The sequence below is a fragment of the Labrus bergylta genome, chromosome 19 (assembly GCF_963930695.1).
Source record: "Labrus bergylta chromosome 19, fLabBer1.1, whole genome shotgun sequence".
Taxonomy (NCBI): Eukaryota; Metazoa; Chordata; class Actinopteri; order Labriformes; family Labridae; genus Labrus; species Labrus bergylta.
The window spans coordinates 17,000,315-17,023,011 of record NC_089213.1 but is presented as its reverse complement, the minus strand read 5'-3'; the positions used below and the strand labels follow the sequence as shown (position 1 = coordinate 17,023,011).

At 40.1% G+C, this 22,697-nt stretch overlaps 1 protein-coding gene across 1 annotated transcript in view; it reads right to left on the bottom strand.

Annotated features, from left to right (window-relative positions):
- Positions 1 to 22,697, bottom strand: part of kcnh8 (potassium voltage-gated channel, subfamily H (eag-related), member 8) — a 59,879-nt gene that overhangs the window by 21,182 nt on the left and 16,000 nt on the right. The window contains exons 2-9 of the mRNA XM_020648060.3: positions 18,882 to 19,115; positions 14,607 to 14,738; positions 11,417 to 11,544; positions 10,196 to 10,433; positions 9,945 to 10,102; positions 5,566 to 5,770; positions 2,823 to 3,032; positions 247 to 446 (exon numbers count right to left, since the gene is read on the bottom strand). Coding sequence (XP_020503716.2) covers positions 247 to 446; positions 2,823 to 3,032; positions 5,566 to 5,770; positions 9,945 to 10,102; positions 10,196 to 10,433; positions 11,417 to 11,544; positions 14,607 to 14,738; positions 18,882 to 19,115 — 1,505 coding nt within the window. The remainder of the gene's footprint in view (positions 1 to 246; positions 447 to 2,822; positions 3,033 to 5,565; positions 5,771 to 9,944; positions 10,103 to 10,195; positions 10,434 to 11,416; positions 11,545 to 14,606; positions 14,739 to 18,881; positions 19,116 to 22,697) is intronic.

Below are 22,697 nucleotides of genomic sequence, written 5' to 3'. Positions count from 1 at the left end.
TAGAAGACTTTTCTGTCTGACACAACCTGAAATAATTCCCATCTTTACATTGGCATAAACCATTAAAATATTATTCAAACATGTTTTAGTTGCTGTCCAACCCAATATTTACTCTGTTGACATCCAGCCAATGGTCTCCTTATAAAAGAACTCCCCCTGTCAGCAGGTTATACATCACATATTACATCACATTATATTATTGAAACCTGTAATAAATTACATGAAATGTGCATGTGCTTGTGATACCTCGTTACAGTCGATGCCGTTGTTGACTGACCAGGTGGTCTGAAAATACTCCAACATCCGCTGCTTGAGGCTCTGCGGCAGGTGATGGACTCGTATGAAGTCCTTGAGGTCTTTGGTTCTGGTGTGGTACTGGGACCAGCGTGAGTACATCCTCTGGATAATGGCTGTCACGTTTCCAAAGACCAGAGCGTGCATCAAAGCTGCAGGCGTGAAGAGGGAGAGAAGAGGAAGAAGAAGAAAAAGAAGAAGAAGAAGAGAAAGGGTTAAAGGGGTTGTTTAGACAGGGAAGCTGAAAGTACACTTATTGTTTTCAATTTTCATGGCAGAAGCTCGGTGCCAGCAAGGAAATGTTTTTGTGTGGACTCGACAGTTTAGAAGTCAAAGGGGCCCAGTGAGGCATTAATGGGAAGACTGGGATTTGCACACAGATCACCTTCCTGCTCAAACCAGTTCAACCGTGAATTTAAAAAAAAGTAGAGGTTGTCATATAATGTCATATTTTGAAGTCCTCACACTCAAACAGACTTCTTCTCATACATTATACCTCATCCCTTAAAGGTTTTTAATTACAGTCTACACCTGCTTCATATGTTACGTTTCGTCAGTTTACTTTTGTTCTGCTATACAGTATAAATACATTTATATGAGTTGATTAACATTTTCACCTCAAAATGTCTTTCATATTCAATTTTGAGACTGAACATGCAAAGCCAATGCAGGCTACATTTGTTTGATTTCCGTTAAAAAGACACAACTCTTTAATTGTCTCTCTGTAAGTTAGATATGCAATATATAAATATAAACCGGTGAAGAAGAAAAATAAATGACTTATATTCAATAAAAGATTATGTCTTAAACCAGATTTGGAGAATTAAAAAAAAAAGTATTTCCATCTATGTAATTACGATCAAAGCAAACAAGACAGTTGAGTGAGCCATGCAGAATATTGTATTTGCATTCATGACTTGTATTTCTGCATCTCCCAGACAGGAACAGATCAGTGTCAGGACAGAGAGGAGAGGATTTGATTTGTGTGACAGACACCTGCCTACAGAAAAAGAATTCTACTGATCTCATTCAGTTTCCAGCTGCCCTGCAGGAGTGTCGCTCACCTCTGAACATGAAAGCAACAAACACACAGACCACATGCTGAGTGGTGACTGCCCCTCACTCCTTTTTTTTTTTTTTTTTTTCAGGTTAGCAAGTCAGTCGCAAAAAGTGAGCTATTATGTCCAGGTTTCTGAAATGAAGAGGACAAGAACACGAAATAATTCTGCTTTAAATATTTAGTATATCATGATTTTTTCAAACTTGTGTTTTATTTATTTTCATCATGAGGTTGCATTAAGAATGAACCCGGAATATAAACCTTGGTTTGAGTTAACAATAGTCTATTGAGCCTCTTTTTAAACAGTCCTTTCTCTTCAGACTTTGTGATGGGTTTTAAAGTGAATCCACTTTTTCCATTTTCCAAAGCATGAAGATTGTTGTCGCCTTAAAGTGTGTGTTAAGTTCTTCATATCTTGTAGATGGTGGGGGGGTCAGACACAGTGACCCAGCCAATTGTTTAAACCTTTGCTTAGACTACTTTAAACCAGATTCCCAAAGTGAACCTGGCATCCTTCTATATTTAACAAACTCAATCTCATCCTGTAGAATAACTTGCATCACACCAACATATCAAGGGCCTGAGTTGTGAGGCTCAGTGATATTCTTTGAGGTTTGGCAGTGCCAAGCGTCTCTCGTCCTTTGATATTTCAATTGTTGCATTCCAGAAGAATCTTGACCATTTTTTTGTCCCTCTCTTGATATTGGGAGGAAGTGATTGGCACCGGCAAAGACTGTAATAAGTACATGATTCTTGGTGATACATTCTGTGGAAAGCTTTTTGGGCATCCAAACTTATCAATACAGTGCTTTCTCCTTCTCTTTGTATTTATTCAATCATACGTAGTGTCCTTCTTTATTCATGATTTTTAAACTGTGAAGAAGAAAAAAAAAGCAGCAGTTGATGAGTCAATAATTGTTTTCCTAAACTAACCTTACCTGACCTTTGCATTGCTATAATGAACAGGTGCTTTGTTTTCATTTTTGTTTACCCATAAGGGACTGTTTGAGTGTGTGTGTGTATGAGTTTGCGTGTAGTGCATCTGTGACTGTCTGTGCCCCCAGGCAGCGAGAGACATTTAACATTTAGGCGAAGCAGCATGAGGACAGTCCAAAGGGAAAACCCCGCCACTGTGGTCTCTTCATCCCCAGAAAACCACCAAACCCAGTGCAACAAATCCAGTTTAAACTGGATCAGGCCATCTTACAAAGGTCTGTTTGGTATATATTATATTTGCCACTTGGCTGTGTTGTAACTGATGCTTGTTTTTTATGCATGTGCTTCCATTGCAACAATACAAGAAAGAAACAGTCTGTAAATATAATAACATACTTGTAGACACAATTTTTCTGAATGCTAACAATGTCAGAAACTGTGAGAGACTGTGAACCTGCACAAATTTTCCAAAAAAGAACTGTTTTAGACAACCTATCACCGTAGTAATCATCGGTGTGTGTGTTTTGGGTACCTCCGATAAGCATGACGCAGATCGAGAAGATCTTCTCGGTGTCTGTGTTTGCCGACACGTTACCGAAGCCCACGCTGGTCAGGCTGCTGAGGGTGAAGTAGAGCGAGGCGACGTAGACGCTGCGGATGGAGGGCCCGCTGCCAGTCCCGTTAACACCTTCCATGGAGTAGTACGGCGACTCAAGGCGCTTCCCCAGCTCATGGAGCCATCCTGTTTTTTAAATTGATTAGAAGACATAAAACATGGTTAGAGGTAGAAGATGTAGAAGTTGTTAAGTTAAAATATTTGGTCATCACAAGAGAATGGCCATTAAGAGGCAAACTTAGAAGATAAGTATTCTGTGACTCATAGAAGACTCCAAGCTTTGACTCTTTCAACACATTTCTACACTCCCAGAAGAATGCAAGAGGACTTTTTGATTCTAATTGTTGTTTTTAGGACATCATGACCTGCAGTGTGTTTATGAAAGCTGGGTGTAGTCGAGCATGTAGATGCTGACAAATCTGACAGCACTGTTTCCCAGCCCTGAAAATTGTGGTAGACAGAGCTGCTCCATTCAGAACGATGGATTTAACAGTTAAATAGATCAGATTTTAGGGAATCAGCACTGATCCCTGGTCAGTGTGCAGACATGCCGCTGATCCCAGGAGACTCTCCTGCAAGACACTGATGAATGGTAATTGGATGGAAGCCCCTCACAGCTGCCTGACTTCAACGCTCAGTTCAGCATCAGTGTGGCGTAATTAGGATACAACACATTAATCCTGCCTCATGCGCTGACCTGTTACTTTATGACACTGAGATGCAGTAATTGGTGGAGAGAAATCTGCATTGTTCTTATGACCCAGTCAATGCTGACCCGTAACCAGTTAGAGAGACACCAGAGCGAGGTAATTGCAGGCACAGCAGCTCATCGATACTGACCACAGATCAGCCCAGGAGGCCTCATTATACCAGGGACCTGCAGGCTGAGGGGGAATTACAAGACGATCCATGCCATTTGCTCAGCCAGTTTTACGACACACACACACACACACACAAGCACCTGCATGCAAACACACACACACTGAACTGATGACTCACACTTTTCATTCAATGAAAAGGGGACTTAAGAGTCAATGAAATAAATGAGGAAATCATTGACTTAATTAAAGTGTTTACTGAATTATTACAGGACGCAGACACATGTAGATAGACTGCGAAACCCAACCTCTACAATATAACACTTTAATAAGACCATTATTTCGTTTTTTTGAAAAAGCTCTCCGTTCAATAAGTGGTGTTTCAAACCCCACGTCTTTATAGTGTCTTCTGAATTGATCCATTAAGGTATTTATAACCCTAACCCTACTGCAGAGCTTTAACAACAACCTTTGCATCCTTTCTTGAGTGTTTAACTATGCTGGATTTCGGATTTGACGGCTTAAAAACTGACGAGGTAAGATGAGGTCAATGATGAAAAACATACGTTCAGATCTGATTTGATGACAAAAAGAGACTCTGCATGTTTCATGCATCAATCGTTTTTCTGAAAAACCGAGCCATGAAACTGCAATGCATCACAGCACTGACATGTTTACCAAACCCAACGCATGATGGATGGTTGATAAAGAGCAGAACTTAAATCTGGACACACTCTGGAGTTTAAGAAAGGGAGGACAAGAGGAGAAATACATCCTACATGAAATAAAGCTGTAAAATGTAAAAATATACTTCCTTTATCAATGATCAATGATCAATAAAAAATAGATTGCTACACTGAGTCATTCATTCCGCCAAGTGTTGCTGTAAATTTGACTTTTTACTGAGCATGACAACGCTAGAAAAGTTCTTGCTCAGCAAGAAACATGTAGAGAAATCTAGCCTCACTACAGTATCTGTACAAACACATAAATCAAGGACAGGAACTAGACCGCACCCCCCCCTCCACCCCCCCTTTCTACTAAGTGTCTCATTTTTATTGATTCAACGCCTAAACTTGTTTTCACCTTGTGTCCCAACCCAATGTCCAGCTATGCTCAGCTCTCTCCTCAGGGACAGGCGGTATGGGGTTGCCTTAGATTCACACTGTTGATGTGTTTCTTTTAGGACTGAGGCTTTAATGTAGTGTGCTCTCTCCTCGAACACATCCTGCAAAGCTTTTTACACTCCTTTGAGCTCTAATCTTCAAATGTGGTTTTTTTTTATGGGAACACATCGTAGTACATGTGTTTGCCTTCACATTGTTTCATTCGCATCAGAATGTGTATATCTGAAATCAATGGACACCATGTTGAAACATAAATGATACATTTGTTGGATTAGATTTAGTTTGAAAATACAAGTGTAATATGGAAAACTCTGACGTAACCTTAGATTGAATAAAGTTTGTCATTTACAGTCAGAATCAGCAGTGTCACAATGTGTCAAGTTTTATGATGACTCAGCAGAATTTGCAGAATGCTAAAAAAGACATCAAATGTATAAAATTTTAAGACAGGACAATTAACAATAAAGTTCAGGAATTACATAGATGCTTTACGCCAGAGGAATACTACAAGTATAAAAAAACCACTATCACATTACATTAGGACTTTCCAACCTCCAACAAGCGCTCAAGATGAACCTTTTAGCTCCAATGCCCCGAATGAATGTTGTGGATTATTAAAAATCTTCATTTAGTTTTAAAACATTCACCTTAACAGAGTCTGTACATGTTTTTGGCTTTGAAAAATAAAACGTGGCACCATGTTTCTTTACTCACCAATATCCCAGTTATAGGCGTTGGCCTCCATCTCCATCTTGCCAATAATGTACCAGATGCAGGCCATCCAGTGTGCCAGCAGGGCGAACATGGACATGAGCAGGGTCAGGACCACCGTGCTGTGCTGCGAGTAGCGGTCCATCTTCTGGAGCAGCCGCAGCAAACGGAGCAGACGGACTGTTTTTAACAGGTGGACCACGGACACCTGGGATGAAAAAACAAGGACACAAGCTTGACATATTTAAGGGTGCATGTACAGCAGTTTGATCAATGTCATGCAGTTTCATAACCTGCTTGTCATTGGCATCATTTACAAAAACCACACTTTTTGGTATTGTGGCTTCTCACTCATTTTTATCTCTGTCCCTACTCTTCATTCAGAGCTAAATCAATGACTGACTCCTCTCTGCAACACTTGCTTCTGAAGGCTACATGTGTTCAATTACTTTGCAAAGCATTGAAGTAGTACAACTACAGAACCTCCTTTTCATTTGAGAGATCTCCTGGTGTTGCTGAGAGCAAAACTCAGACAAAGTAATAAAAAGAGTGAAAAAAATGAAGAAACTGAGGAGCAGACATAAAATCTCATGAAAAAAAAGAGATAACCCAGCGTAATACACACACAAATGCTAACATCAAAAATCATCAAAAATTGCATCATTCATCTGCCTGAATGGACAAAAAGCTGTTAAACATGTCCACTCAAAGATTTGAAGGCACTCAAAGGCTTTATGGTTCAATAATAACAGTGTTACACATGCTAGTTAGTGCAACAAAAATATGATGACACGGTACGTGAAGATTTCCTGATAATGGATCGTTGAATATAAAATAATCAGTAATGAAAATCAATCCATTCCAACATATTTATACATGACTTTTAATAGCAGCAGAGTCTCTACTGTCCAACTCTGGTTCCAAATGACATCACCAGCGCTATGTCACAAAGCTATTTTGGCTTCACAGGGGTGGAGATGGAGACGCGCTGTCCGACTTCATATACAGTCAATGGCCTTACTGTACGTATGGGTGCAATGAGCCCGGGTCATAGGAGGGGCATCACAGGCACCACTGGGTCCAAACATCACGACTTCTGTTCATAGACCCAAAGGTTCAGGGTCTCGCTCACATACTGTATGTGTTTGTTTTAGTTGAGTGTCTCTAAATATTCTTTCCAGTGTTTTTTTTCTGCCACTCGTTAACTCCTAACTGTCCTTTTCACACCTCTCCACCTATTCATGTGCTGTGTATGTGAAAGTCACCCATTGTGCACCTGCTCCTCAGGCAATATCCACCAACAGCCTATTATTCATTGCTTGCCAGAGTGTGTACCCCCCTTAAGAGACAGACACACACCTATAAAGCAGCCGTTATTATGAGGAATATAGGACATGGAGAATATTTGTAACCCTTCTACGAGGACGTATGTTGCATGTGTATTTGTGCAGCGTGTGTACTTAAGTGTATGTGGGACTAAGAAAGTGAGACAGAGAGCCAAGAGAAAGTGTACACAAGGTAATAACTGGCATAACCACAGGGAGAAGGAGGAAGGATAAAGGCAAGAAAGGGAATGATGAAGACAGACAGGAGAGAGAATGTGTTTGCATGTTAAAAGAATTACACAGCGTGCACTTAAACAAAACAAAGAGGAGGAGAAGTGGGGACATTCCTTGAAAGAGCTGCTCCTCTAAAGTGTCTCCAGTATGTTCTATGTCTTTTTTTTTCCTCCAAACTCTTGCTGTGAGAAATAGAGAAGTGGCACAGCACGAGGGGTAATGAAGCCTCGTACCGAGCCCAGGGGAGAAGCTCCATCTCCTCTCTACCATCTATCACCGACCAGCAAACCACCTATAGAGCGAGCAGACTGTGCGCTACATCCTATTTTCCTCCAGCAGCATGAGCAGTAAGCAATGTAATGTACCCGACACACACACACAAACACACACCTTCTGCTACTTTTTCCCCTTCAACTTTTCCCCCTCACGTTCGCATTTCCTTTGCTTGTCAGGTGTAAAAATTGATATCAGCTACTTGATTGCTTACCTACCCTCTGCTCTTTAAGGCGGTATTTGTGCACATGAGAACATAGCTTTACAGAAGTGCTTGTTATTTCTCCCCCTGCAGTCACGCCGTCAGCGCTAAAAGCCAATCATAACACTGTGACTGGTTGTGTGTTTTTTATATTACCGATGTGGCTGTAACGGGCCAATATGCATACACTCTACTCTGCTCTCCAACACTAACTATGCCCCTGGGCCCATGAGAGGTATTCTTAGCAGCTTTAATAATAACTGTAGCACTTATAGCAGTTAATAACAAAACCGCTGTATCTGGCCCTTGTGGACAGTAAAGATATAATCACTATAGGAGACTAGTGCTTACAGTCTTCCTGCTAATCAATTTGTGTAGATGGTTTTTGTATTAACTCTTTATTAACAATAAGGATGTTAAGCCATTTGAATGTATCCACATTTGAGAGTAAGCGCGCAGCTAAAGGAATTAAAGAAGCATCGGCAGTGATGTGAATATGATTATATAATCTTGATTAATAGTTATCTGATAGCATGTGAAGCTAACAATCTGTCTGAGATAAAAAAAAATATCTATCAATGCTTAGATTTCCTGAAACAGTGATGGTCGAACTTCTGTTTATCAAACAATCGTTGAAGGGTTTTTCTCTTTCTGAGACTCAGCACACTCAGGTGAACAAGCTTCTTGTTAACGCACTGAACCAAGAAATGACAACATTTATTTTGGAAGGATGAAATTCATTTCACTTTCGATTTGAAGAAAATAGTCACTTCTCAAATTGCTAATTGGGCTGCAAACAATTCGGCGCACAGAAGTTTAAGATGTTACCACAAATATGGGCTCCACCAGAATTACTGAAAAGTTGCCCATCAATCCCAGACATACAGTAAATATTGCTGTGGGATGATAGCCGGTGGGTTCCAAGATTTCTATTTAAAGCATTTTAGTTTGAAGAAACTGACGCATCTTCAAACAACCTTTAGGAAAAGCAACAAAAAAGAAAACGGATAAAAAGAGATCACATTCCATGTCTAAGATGTCATGTTTACAATGCTAACAAAAGAGGACAAGGAATGACGAGGAAGACAAGGAATGGAGAGTAACAACAAAAACAAAAAACTAGAGAACACCAGGGAGGCACACTACAGAGGCCACTTGGTTAATTTTGCAGGGGAACAATGTGTGTGATTTCTCCGTCTGTAGAGGGGACATTGCGCAGGATGTGCAGCAATTACTGGTCATTCATCCTCATCCCTGCAGCTACGGGGCAACTTGTGTACCAATAGTTTTACACCCAATCCCTATCCTACAAGGAGCGCCTGGTATTTCCATTAAAATAGTCTTGTACCAACCTGGAAGCTTCGTCTGGAGCAATCTATACTTCTTTCACAGTACTTTTTGGCCACCCCTTCTTTCTTACAGTTGTTGTTTTTTATTTATTTATTTGCCTTCTCTAGATACTCCTCTTTTTTTACCTCTCCTTTCTTCCTTTTCTGTTATCATTCTCAGTCCTGTTACTAAAAAGCTCAAGTTTGGTGTCCTTTTGTTTCCTCTACATGAAGATTATTTAAGGATACATAGCTTTTGGGCACTCATACTATAAATCTGACACTTTAAATCAGGTTACAGTGGGTGAGTGAGGGCGAAAGGCAGCAAAGAGCACAGTCAAAGCATTTCTTTCCTAAAATTAGAGGCCGAATAGGAATAAAACATCCATCAGCAACACATCAAAACGTCCCAGCAGTGTAGTGCTTTCATTGTGTGGTATCAGTCAGCTGGGGAAGAAGTCTATCTAATTGCTCCACATCTCTGTTTCTTCCTCCCTTCAACTATTCTTAAGGGGGCCATGTATTTGACTCAAGCAGAACAGGATTTTAATGATACAGCTTTGATTGTTTTTTCAGCACTTGTACACTATGTGGAATCAATACGCAGAATCCAAGGGGTGCTGGAGCATCGCTGGAAACACTCACATGTAATCCATCCCTATGAAATGTCAGATAGGCTGGAGGTGATGTAACTCACTATACAGCAATGTGTTGACAGGTTTAGGGGAAATCTATCAATCCTGAGATTTTTAGTACTTTAAGTCATGTTTTGAAAGCCTTTTTTTTCTTTCCTAATTTTTTCAGTCCTGCTTTTCTTATGAATATTTAATCATCATTTTTACAGAGGCACCAATAAGTTCTATAGATATATACGGTACATCCTTAATTTTTTTTTAATCAAATGTTTTTTTTATTGATTTTTTTAGAAGTTGTACTCCAAACAACAGCTGACAAACAATGACAAACAGCTCAGGGTTCATTTTCCATATCAAACCCAGCAAAAAGCCAAAGGCTACTTACCACGCTGACTTTAAATGCATAGAGCAGGTCAAAGGGCAACGCGGCCACCAGGTCGATGATAAACCACGTGGTCAGGTAATGGACGCAGATCTGTCGCGCATTAAAGATCACCTGGCCTGACTTGCTGACATAAGTTGTGCGAAAATTGAAAACAATGTCTGGCAGGGAAAAAAGAAAGAGCAGCATAAGGGTTAACTATTTGTAATGTATATGAAAGGTGAAGTCATCAGCTCGACAAACGTGTCACTTACCTATGATGAAGAGAATCTCCACTGCGATGTCACTGACAGTTGTGCTGCGGGTCAGGTCATCATCGTCACCGATGAAGCACACATTGTATGGTACCGTCACAGCAACGTAGAAAGTGGCAAGTAGAATCAGCCAATCCCAGCCGGCTTTGAACGTGCTGTAGTGAAGTAAGATGAATTTGGACTTCTTGGCATCTGCTACTTTGTACTCTGGCAGAGCAGGGGGATCCCCGAACACATTCTGTGGAGGACAGGATAAGAGAACATTTAGCACACACAAATTGTTAGATCCATTTAGTTCGACCAACCCATCATGCAGTCTTGATGTAGTGGAGAAAATAATGCACCAAAGGACTAGACCGGTAAAGAAAAGAAACATAATTCAGCACATAAACATGCATTCTTTTGATAAAACTGCCAGTGGCCTGGTAGTTGGTGCCCCTGGCCAACTACTCATCCCACTCTCTCTATCCCAGAGTTCTGACTCTATCCACTGTCAGGCCATTTAGTCGATATCACCCCCCAAAAAAACAAACAAACAAACAAACAAAAAAAAAAAAAAAAAAAAAAAAAAACTTTACTGTTTTTGCATCCTCACACTATTTTAATAACTAGCAGATACATTCTGTGTACCCTAAACTAATGGTAATGTTTATGACTATGTCAGGCAACTCTATGCTAACAAGTTAGCCATATCACCTTCAAAGAGGATAACATGTTAGTTCATTAAAGCTAGTTGGCTCACATACAAGAAAGGAAGCCAGAGCTATTAATGAAAGTTAGCCACAATAAAGTAATAATAGCTGGATTGTTTATGATTCAACCCTTATTTTAGTAAGTAATACTGCTTATGTAACAGCTGTTTTCTTCTAAAGTCCCACAAATCTTTGAGCTAAGAATACATTGATGCTACAGATAAAAAATGCTTTCGCTAATTTAAAGTAAACTTGGGTAAAAAGCATATGCCAGTCTTCAAGATCTACGCGTAAGTCCAGTTGCCTTTGGAGCAAGCTTCGAAAGTGCAATATGTTGTTCCTTGAAGAGTTTTGTTGACTAGAAAGCCCCTCTCCATAAAGGCACAGTGGTTCTCCTCAGGTCCCTGCCCTGTGAGATGGTCCACGGTGCTTTAATAACATCAGCAATCTTCTCACTCTTGTCCACTCTCGATGGACCCTTCACCATGCTACCCGTCCGGCCCTGATGTTTTGAACTGACTGATGATACCTTGTTGAGCTTAATCTTGCTCTTCTCTCTGCTGTGGAGGTGACCAGAGATGTGGTAGAGCACCGTGCTGCTCCGCATCCGCGCCGAGCTGAATGGAGGACCTGCTTTCACCCTGCCGCGCCGTCGCTCTGTACACACACACACACACCAACACACACACACACACACACACACACACACACACACACACACACACACACACACACACACACACACACACACACACACACACACACACACACACACACACAAAAGTTAGCACACATCCCACATACAATAGTTTACCCCCTGAGGTTAACTACTGATGACTGAATCCGTAATTATGCCTGATGAAATACAGAATTATTTGCCCTGAATAGGAAAACATGAATATGCAATAGAAATAATGTTTGCTTTTTAAACAAATTGCACAATTTCTAAGTGAAGTGGGGGAAAAATGATATTTACTGTTATTTTGCTTTTGAATAAGTGTGTTAGGCTACCTATTTGGATTCACATTATTCAGCCACAAACATTAGTTGTTCATGTCTCATTGCATAAGCACTATCTCCAAGAAAACATCGCAATTTTTTGATAAGAGATCATTTTTTTGATATGTTTTATCGGGACTTTCAATGGTCGCTCGCAACTGGAGTGTGTGTTTTAAGGGAGTTGTTTGTTTAATTTGAGTGTTTTTTTTGTGTTCCATCTATTGGTGAAGATAAAGTAGATAGTGCAGTAAGTAATGAGTTGAAAGCAAGGAGTTGGGAAATCGGAGACGACACTTTAGACCCAATTCTCTCTACAGTGCACCCACAGGAAAGGACCAAGGCCAGATTGGCTGGGGGGAGTAAGAAAGCAGAAGAATAGAAGTGATAACTGCTTTTGAGTGTCCTTTAGAAAGCGTGTGCGCTCTGCGGTGTGTTGTGAGTGTGTGCACGGACCCCAGACGAGGCGAACAGACAGGGCCATCCATAACGCTGTGCAGCCTTGGGGGACGCGACACAGCAGGAGCACAGAGAAGGAGACGTGCGTATTTTTAGATCTAGGCCTAATGAATATCCCCCTGCTTTTACAGCCATTCTTCTATGGGGTGAAGGGGGGGAGTAGGTGGGGAGAAGATCGTTTGGGTGTTGGACATATAGAGAGGGTGGGAAAGGAGATATACAAAGCAGCAAAAGAGAAGAGTGGGATTTTCCAGGTTTAAATAATAATGTAGAGAAGGTGAGGAGAGCAGGTGTAGGGGAGGGAAAAGAGAGGCATTAATGGAATATATTAATAATACTCCAAATAACTTGTTTGTACTGTCATGTTTTTATTTTGTTTGCTTTATTTTTGCACAAACCCCTCTGAGACAACTTGCCGTATCTGGCTATAATAACTTTAACTGATATAAACTTCAAAAGGGAGGAAACTGTTGGCGATAAATGCTGGGTTTTCTGTGTTTGCTCACACTCTGCACATTGTCCAGACACAGGGGTAACTGGGTCACATCCAAAGCTGTCCCTCCATCCTTAAAAGGCTTCCCCTGCGTGGATTGAAATACCTCACTGATGTCATAGTGTCTGCATAGCTCCAGATATCTCCTCTCTGCATCCTTATTTCTTTTTTTTTTTGGCCCTAAAATGTTCTTTCTGCTCATCTTGTTCCTTTTTAGTTCCAACTTTACACTTTAACTTTTCGGCATTTGCTTTCAACAAGCACATCCCCCTTTGTCTACACTGAGTGGGGTATCAAGAAGACTTTCCTCAAGACTTTGCAGGCATATTTTCATTTGAAAAATTTGTTGGACCCAAACCCATAATAGTGAGTCTGGTCCTTTGTCTTTAGAGATGCTGCATCAGCCTTTTTCCTGTTCTATGAAAACATTTCATTATCTGTGCAAAAATAGCTTTGCTTCCTGCGTCCTGTTCTTGCTTATTTACAGTAATTAGAGTAATTAGGCAAATCCAGAGAAGGCAGGCCTGAGATGCAAAAAGTCGGTTTGCTGACTTAACAGAAAAGCAAACAGACATGCACGCCCACACTGACCTTCTCTCTTACTTTGTAGGCAGCTTTTGGCTAAAGCGTAGGTGTTACCTCCGGTTAGGTGTAACCTAAGCTAAAGTTTCATCCTTTGAGAAGATTGGTTTTAAAGGTTGATTTTGACACTGATTTTAGTGAGACACAATCATTAAAATAATGGAAGGGCGAACGTGAGGAACATTTGAACACTGAACACCCGAGTCATCAGTTTCTTAACTAAAGTGTATCTGAAAAAAAATCACGGCCATGCTGCCTTTTTAATCCCTTGAGAATATATATGAGATGTCCTTACTAATTAGCAAAATAACCAATTATAATTGTTTTAAAGCCTGGATATCACTAAAAAGTGTCTTAAAATAGATTCAGAAATGTTGGCTCAACATGCTGCACATAACTCGTAAAACCATGTTTGAATGACTTCCAGGCTTTGTGTAAAGAAAGGCTGTAGATTCTGGAACTACTTCATGTTTCTCAATTGTTGTGCTATCGAACAGCAAGAAAAATGTGGAAGACACTCATAAATACAGGTGACGCTTGTCGACTGTATCAACATAATCAACAAACTATCTGAATTAAGATATTTGCTTTGTTTAAAATGTCACTGTTCCCTAACTTGTGCTACGATAACATTTCTTTTATAGTGATTATAGTGCAATTTAACGTAACAACTTAAGCAGGATTCACGTTTGTAATTTTCTGTTGAGGCACCAAAAGCACTTTTGGCTGAAGTTGGGGAATAAATTGTTTCCTTCGGTGAGACAGAATTTATACATTTCTTTGGGAATTTTTTATATACTAACAATAAACCCATGTTTTGTTTGATATACATCAAAAACTCAACTGGAAAAACGTTTGGTGCTCAACATGAACGTTATCATGAGGTAATTTTAATTATCTTAAAAAGCAATTGATACAACTAATTAGTATAAAAAATGCAACTGAAAAGCAAGGGGGTTCATATGGAAAACAACAACCAAAAAAACTCAAACCTACTTCATCAACAGAACTGTTGTTTAAATATTATAATACATAGAAAAGACGTGATGATCTTACCAGTATTTGGTTCAAAACAAACACTTAGCTTTAATGCAAAATAATCCCAAAGATTTTGTGCTACAATGGAGACTGAGGATGTTTTTATTTTCTACCAAAGCAACACAACTCTTCCACACAAACACATACTGACCTTCCTTCTTGTCCTCTTGGATGGCTTTGGCTTTAGTGTCAGTGATGTCCTTAAATGAGGCCAGAAAGAGCACCACGTCTCCCTTCTCGTTCTTAATTGGCACGATGTCCAGCAAGCACCAGAACAGCACGGCTGAGAGGGAAAAAAACACCCTTATTACACACACCATCTCTGATTGTGGTCACAGTGGATTAACAGTGTGTGTGTGTATGACCAGTGTGAGCATGTAAGGAGCAACAGTTTCAGCGGTTCTCAGACTTATTAGAAAGCCTATCTACACATGGAAGTCCCTCAGGGGACGCAGAGCCTTTAAATAGACCAAGTCCCTGTTCCCCAGGTTCTGCTAGAGATGAACTGATCTCCTAGGTCCTGTCTCCTGTTAAATAGATTGCTTTTCCGAGGAGCTGCAGCTCAGCATGTTCATTCTGCAGGTGTGTAATGCTGCCGGGCTAATAACTATAACACTTTAAGAAGCATGTGCACAATTAAGGACAGTGAACAATTTCTGGTTAAGAAATATCCAAGAATATTGCAACAATCCATATTTTAATCTTCAGCTTTACTGAATATTTATATCATTAATAGATCAAATGGCTATATGTTTGTGTAAGGCTTTCTTATTGTGATAAATCCACAGATAAAATAAACCTGATAATGAGCAATATGTAACTCTGGCACTTAGCGTTTAAAATGGGTACTGCAGTCCACATTCAAAACATCAGAGAGAGTTGTCTGGACCTGAATCTAAACTTAGAAGGACGACATACCGGCTGCATCAGAGATGCCAGTACTTCAACATAGCATGTTTCCTTTATGTCAGATGATATAGTAAGGTCATTTTATGATTCAATTCAGTAGATATCTTACATACTGCTCCTTGAACTATTCTGTAAGTAGCATTTTAGCATCTTTAAGCTCAAAGTTTAGGTTCAAAGTCAACCATAGATGTGGATGTTGATATCTATTGTCTTAACGCTTACATCAACCTTGTTGTAATACTTTTTAACAAGATTCAATTACTTAGTGAATGTATTGGAGCATGTTGAGTCATGGTACTGCTAAAGTGGATGAAAACATAACAGAGCTAAAAGGAGAGTCAAAATTCCACTTAAATTCACCACATAGCCAAAAAAAACAAAAATGACTCCGAATGGATGCTTACGATGCTCCATATCTGCTGGATAAAGGCCACTATCATGCTAACTTTTACATATGAACTTTATATGTCTGACTTATTTTACAGCTTGTTGTGGTGTGCCTCAATGACAAAACAAATGAATCAATGCAGGTTTAAGGTGTGCAAATAATGCAAAAGCGAGTCTGAGACAACTCTGAAACTAACATCTTATAATTCCCATAAGCCATTGCTAAACTTTGTATTTAATACAAGGATGACTGCTAATCAATCAATCAATCAATCAATCTTCATAGCACCAGTTCATAACAAGTGTTATCTCGAGACACTTTTCTAAAAGCAGATAAAAGACCTAACTCATTGTTATGTTACAAAGATCTGTCATGAGCGTAGCACTTTAGCATCATTTTAGCATAAGTTTGTTAAGAGGTAGAAATCTTGGGCAAATCCAGGCTAATGTCTGCACACAGACACCAGTAAGCTACCTTGTAGTCTATTATAGAACTATTTCAAGCTACATTGTTGGTGAATTGGGTTGTGCTAAAATATAATTTAGTTAAGTTTAGCCTGAAAACAAAGGGCTCAAACTGATGAGCTAAAAATGCCCTAATACGTAAGAGACTTGATTTTAATTTGGGTGCATGGACCTTTCCTCTGATACTAACTTGAATGTCAGCACTTATGTTCAATAGCAAAGTTATGTTGAGCATTATAACATCTCTGGGGTTTAATTCTTGTGAATGTAAATTAACCAATCACATCAAATGTAGTTTAATGTACAAAAAATGTTGTATATTTTCATGCCAGGAGTCCTCATATGTTAGTTTGATTATTTCCTGATTTTATTAAAAGGCAGTTAAACTGTGTGTAATCTTTTATATCTATGTGCAGATTCTTCTGTTGTTAGTCAGGGATCTCCAAATTAGAGATCATGAGCTACCTTCATTCTCCTGTTTTAAATGAACCCACATGAATTTCTGATCAGGTGTGATTTTCAAACGGAGTTCCCTCTGTTCTCACCAAATCCCTTGCCTTGTGAGGAATCAAGAAGGTTTTTTTTCTTGTCTTTGCATTTTGTGTTTGTGTGTATGTGTGGGTGCGTGTGAATATCTGCATGCCTGGGAGACACGGCAGCACTATCAAGCGCACAGTGAGAGAAAAAGCGCCCCTGATTGCGAACAGGCAGCTTTCTTTTTTTCTTGTGCTGACAGACAGGAGGACAAACTGAGTCAATCAGGGACGTTTACTTTTGTGACAGACAGAAAGAGAGGGATGAGACGACATGAAAAGAGTGACACAGGGAGGGAAAAAGAGGGAGATAAGCATGGCAGACAAGCAGACAAATTGGCACAAACAGTGTTGTGTGGAAATGGTAAAAGAGCTTGGAGAACGGAAAAAATGGCATTTATATAAAAGAGGCAAACAGAGAGGAAATGTAACAAAAGGACAGTAAAACGGGACAGAAGGGAGAAGGAGATGGAGGGGTGGGACATGAAAGACAACAAAGCGAGAGCCACAGTGGGGTAGACACTCACATCTGTGATGGTATTAGCAAAGCTGAGTCTGTGCAAACTTTACTGACTCATCTACTGAATTTGCATCATGAATCACAGCGAAATTACAGGAAAGTGGCACAACTGACACATGCACACACCATTATCCCTTCAAGATTCATTTCAAGAAGACCTTCCAGTATGAACAACCCTCATAAACCCTGTTTATCAAATCATCACAAGGTCATTTCAGCGCATGTTTGGAACTGTTTTTTTATCTTGCTTTTCTGAATCCCTCTACATATTTCCCAACTGCAATTCAAATAAATACATCTGCCTATTGATGACAGTTCACTCTGTTAGAAGAACTGTTAACCCATCAAAGTTGAAATGGCAGAATCAAATATTTGACTTTGTAGGCTAACAAGAATCATTGATCTAAAAACAGACTTTTCTGGAAATGAGGGAAAGTGTAGATTGTAGACTGTAGAAAACAAAGATGTGACTGTGCAAAAACTGAAAATGATGATGCTCTAAAACAGTGGTGCTTATTTTGTCATGCCCCCCTTGGAGGAGCAAACATTTTGGTTTGGCAACTGGGTAGGCTGTCAGATCTCAAGTGGTCACTGGCCACTGTTTTGCACCACTCGTGCACCCCTCTTATGTTGACAAAGTTTGAGAAACACTGCTCACCAACAAAGATTTGGATAACATAAAGTCATTGTCATGCTGAATGGATAAAGTGAAGAAAAAAATGGCAACTCAGTTGCAAATCAGGCAGGGAATTTTTCTAGTTGTCATGGATTTTCCATTGTTAAAAACAACAGTTGGCAGAGATTTAAAGGTCAAAATGTCAAGAAACAAAACGTTATTTGTGACAGATTGGCTGCAAAAAAAAAACCTCACCACACTATTTCAAAAAAAGGCTATAGATTCACATAACTGTTACTACTTCAAGACACGACAACATGAAGATAAAATGTCAAACAAACTCTGCAGTTACCATGCAACAGCACATGACACAATCCCACATCACAGCAAGCATGTATCCACTGATGCCTGGATGTGCTCATTATTTTTCGACTCCATTTCTGCACCGGCCAGCTGGCTGATCAGTGAGGCACACATGAAAACAAACTGCACCTCGGCTACCTACTTGGCTCAGTGTAATCGAAGGAGACAGGGCTAAAGAGACACTATCTGACAGCAATGAAAGTTGAATGTGTCTCACTTTTAATAATAAGAGGGGGACTTTGTAAAGGATTGCTTTGTTTAATCACCTTTTAATGAGAATGGGCCAATAGAGGTTATACATCCGTGAAATACTGTCATTGCTTCATCTGTCCATGGGTCCATCTATGCCAATTTAAATGTGGCTTCCTCAGACATAGACACAGAGAGCCACCATCCATTGATGGAAATATACGGGCAGAGTCCGGTATGGTAATCCCTCTCTCTGTGCTCTCTCTAATGGCTTGACTTGGTTCCAACATTTAATTGGTAAACGGTAGAGGAAGGAACACATTCTGTGGTTTACAGTAAAGCGACTAGACACTGTTGCAAAAAGGGATCCAAAATCTGATGATAAATAAGGGGAAAACAAAACAACTGAGAACGAATGAAAACCAAACATCTGTCCATTTTTACCTGTTTTTTTGTAGAACATGATCTCATCCTTAAACTCCTTCCGCTCCTCCAGCGACACGTCGATGCTGAGGATGATGCTTTCGCTGGTCTCGGGCCCGTACAGGAATTTACAGGCACAGCTCTTCTGCATGACCTCTGCCCGCGAGAAGCCTGTGAGCTCACAGAAGCCATCAGAGCAGTAGACAATGGGGAAGCCCTTTGACATCTGTGCGTTGGCCAGGATGAAGTTGCTATCTGCGGGAGGAAAGAGAGGAAGAAGTAAGGCGAGAGGAGGACAAGAAACTGAGGTAATGATATTATTCTCCCAATTGGGGTTGGTTGGAGTTATTCTAATTCCTCTGCTTATAAAGACTTGAAGCAGAGAAACAGAGTGGGTAAATTGGAGGTTTAAGCTGAAAAAAAGCTGCCTTCTGTGGCTGAACAGGAAGTTGATGAGAAGAATATGATTAAACTAAACTGCATACAACCAAAATTACATGTAGCTGACAAATGCTGAGAAACGCCCAAAAGCTAAGGAGAGTAGCACAGGTAGGTGATAAGTCTGTGGGTTGATCAGTATGAAAACACATTTCATATTTTTCACATCTTTGTTATTATTCTTACTACTTAAAAAAGCAGCTGTAATCATTTGAGCAACATGGCAGCTGGATGTGAAGTCCCCACCTGTCTGAGCCTGTCATGCAGGAAATTGCACACTTGTTAAACCACTCACCTCCTACCACCATCTTTTGAAACTACCTTCAATAAGAATTCATTTGAATGCAAATTAAGCTGGTACAGGTCTTGACCTCTGGCCCTATCGCTGAACAGCTCTCACAAGCTAATATTTTACTTTGAACTTGCAGATACAAAGGCTCAGGTGTATGAAGGTCTGTGTGGGGCACGAAGCTCATTTAGCTCTCTAACGGCTGATGTACCTACAAGCTGGAGTCTTACTCTTCAAACTTCTTCCCTACTGTCAAGTAACCGACCCTGAACTCATGGTGATTTAACAGAGAGCTGCAGTAAATCAAGGTCTCGTGTTGTGAGGACTTTGCTAAAGAAATAAAGACACAAAAAGGCGGAAGAGGGGAATCAGTGGGGAATGATCTGGAGAGATGACGGTTAAATCAGAATCACATTGGTACTCAAGTCTATCACTATTAATGAGCTGATTTGTGTCCAGCTCTAAGTAATCAGCTGAAAAGGACCAGCTGTTTATACCTGAATCCATCTATCAGTGCACACAAACACACTTCCACAGAAACAAACACCCGCTGAATGAAGCGCACAATGATGCTGAGCTGTGCTGATAGACAGCTAATGTTTACAGTACAATGCTCATTATACAAGACACTGATCTACTGTGGTTTGGCAGGTTCTATAATGTGTGTGTGTGTGTGTGTGTGTGTGTGTGTGTGTGTGTGTGTGTGTGTGTGTGTGTGTGTGTGTGTGTGTGTGTGTGTGTGTGTGTGTCGGGTACATTACATTGCTTACTGCTCTGTGTGTGTGTTTGCATTAATATAATGTTGTGAGCAGTCGAAGCTGCTCAAGCTAGCCCCTTAGTTCCATAATTAAAATGCAGATACACATGGGCACATGTAGCAAATGATTCCCGATACAGCTTGAGACATTAGTATAATCACAGTTAATAGATGAGTCACACTCACATAAACACACAGCACGTGATCGTGTTTATATTTATTGCTTGAGATCCTTCCTTCAAAGCGACTTGTTTCAATTACGTCTCATCACAGAAATCAATTTTCTGCATCAATAATTCATTTTTTCTGGCATCCTCCGTGTTTGATTGTTTTATGTTGTACATCAGGCTTTACTGAAGGAAACCACCTCAGATCTGAAGTGGGAATACAACAGCAGAGAACAAAAACGGTGTATGCGCCCCTCTAGAGGAATGACTAACATGTTTCCTTTCAACAATCCTTCTCTGCTCCTGTAAGCTCGCTGCCACCTGCAAAAAAATTAGGGTTTGTGTCGCTCTCTGTAGTTGTGACCAGGAGAGAAAGGATGAATATGGCTTTTTACAAACTTAGTATTATTCTTTCAATCATTTTTACCCCCGTATTATTTAACTAGCCTTTAATCAGATCAAACAAACATGGCAACATTGCAGGTTTGGCCAATGGTTTTTCTTAAGGTCAGTAAATGCCAAAGAAAGAACCAAAACAAACTGTTTCTCAACACGATCATCTGTGGTTCAAAGCCATAGCAGATTTATTCCTGGACACAAAAACATTTCAAAATGGAGTATAACTATGTTAAAGGGATACTTGAGAGTATATTTCTGAATGGTCGTGCATCCCACCCTCATTTTCCCCTGAAACGGGAAAGCTCTGTATTTCTTGTCAGAAAAGGAGCCTCTCATGACGCAAAAAAGCGACATTTTGCGTCATCGGAGGCTGTATTGGTTAAAGGAGGTGAAACTACATCGCTAGTTCCTCATGTTTTCAACCCGCCCATAGGGGGTGGGACCCACTGAAATAATTCACCATTTTGAAAGAAAAACTAATGAGTACTTCAGAAGTCTTAATGAATTTGCCAATTAAAGCTCAATTAAAGAGTGGTGAAAACTCTAACAGACCGCAGTTGGTGAAAGAGAAGGAAATGAAAGTTGTTGTAGGATAGAGGAAAGTAGATACAGTCGTAGATATATGGATACAAGTTTCAGAAAAGTGCTGCACTGATGATCTGTACCGGAAAAAAAAAAAACGCTGGGTTGTGTCCTGCTGCTGGTCGCCATGACTACATTCCTCCCTTGTCTCTCGTGATTATATTGTAGTCACACACACAACTTGTGCCGGACCCTTTCATGACGTAATTTTCAAGATTTTAAAGTCTAAATATCAAACATGTTTGAAATAAATCGTTAAGATTGGATATTTGTACAACTCACACTACAAGATAATCTGAGCAGATAATCGGGTCCGAGCAGCCTTTAGTCGGATCGGTGGGAGTGTTCTGCGGTGCTGTGCATTCTGGGAGTTGTTGTCTTTCATCCACATGAACCAAAAAGACACTTTCTGCCGTTTCTCTCGGTCAAGAAGGCACCAACCTCAAATTTTATTTCACATTTCTTCTACATATATGATCCAATGTCAATACAGATTCATGTTTCAACCGGTGAGGTATCCCTTTAATAAAGACTTCCATTGCTAATAAATACTCAATTATTTCATTTGACAGCTGGGCACTGTAACCTTAAGAAAATAATACCCACACATGAGAAAAAAGTAAATTTATTGGGGGCAATTTAGCTTTGGTGTTTTAGCGGGTATACCTATCCAAAGTTTAAACTTGGTAATCTTATGATAAAATACTTTGGCCATGCTCATTGTATTAAGGTACATGTCCAATCCGTCATTTATTTAATCAGCAGGCCCAGAGTGGCTAATCTGGAGGACCAGGAAAAATCCCTGGTGGGCCGTGCTGGTTGTTTGGCTGCGAGGGCCGGTGACAGCAAATAGAACTTACAAGCTGCACTCGCTAATGATGTTCAGAAAACCAAACTGCAAGTTCGGTAAGGCCTGTTCCAACCTCCTCTAAAGAGGCAAGAGCAGACAAAATCCAAAACAAGCCTTTTTAAACCATTTGTTAGGTTATCCACCACTTTTCTTGGATATATTGAAGAAAGATAGTGAGCTTCTTTGAAATGGTTGTAATTCTTGTTCACTTCAGAGGGAAAGTTTGGGCAAGTTGATGTATGTTTCCAACAGAGAGTTGGTTTGAAAACTATTCTGTTCTCCTCCATTATTTCCTCAAAATGTATTCTAATGACTTGACTCCTTCATAGCGGTGACACTGGGTTCCTACATATCA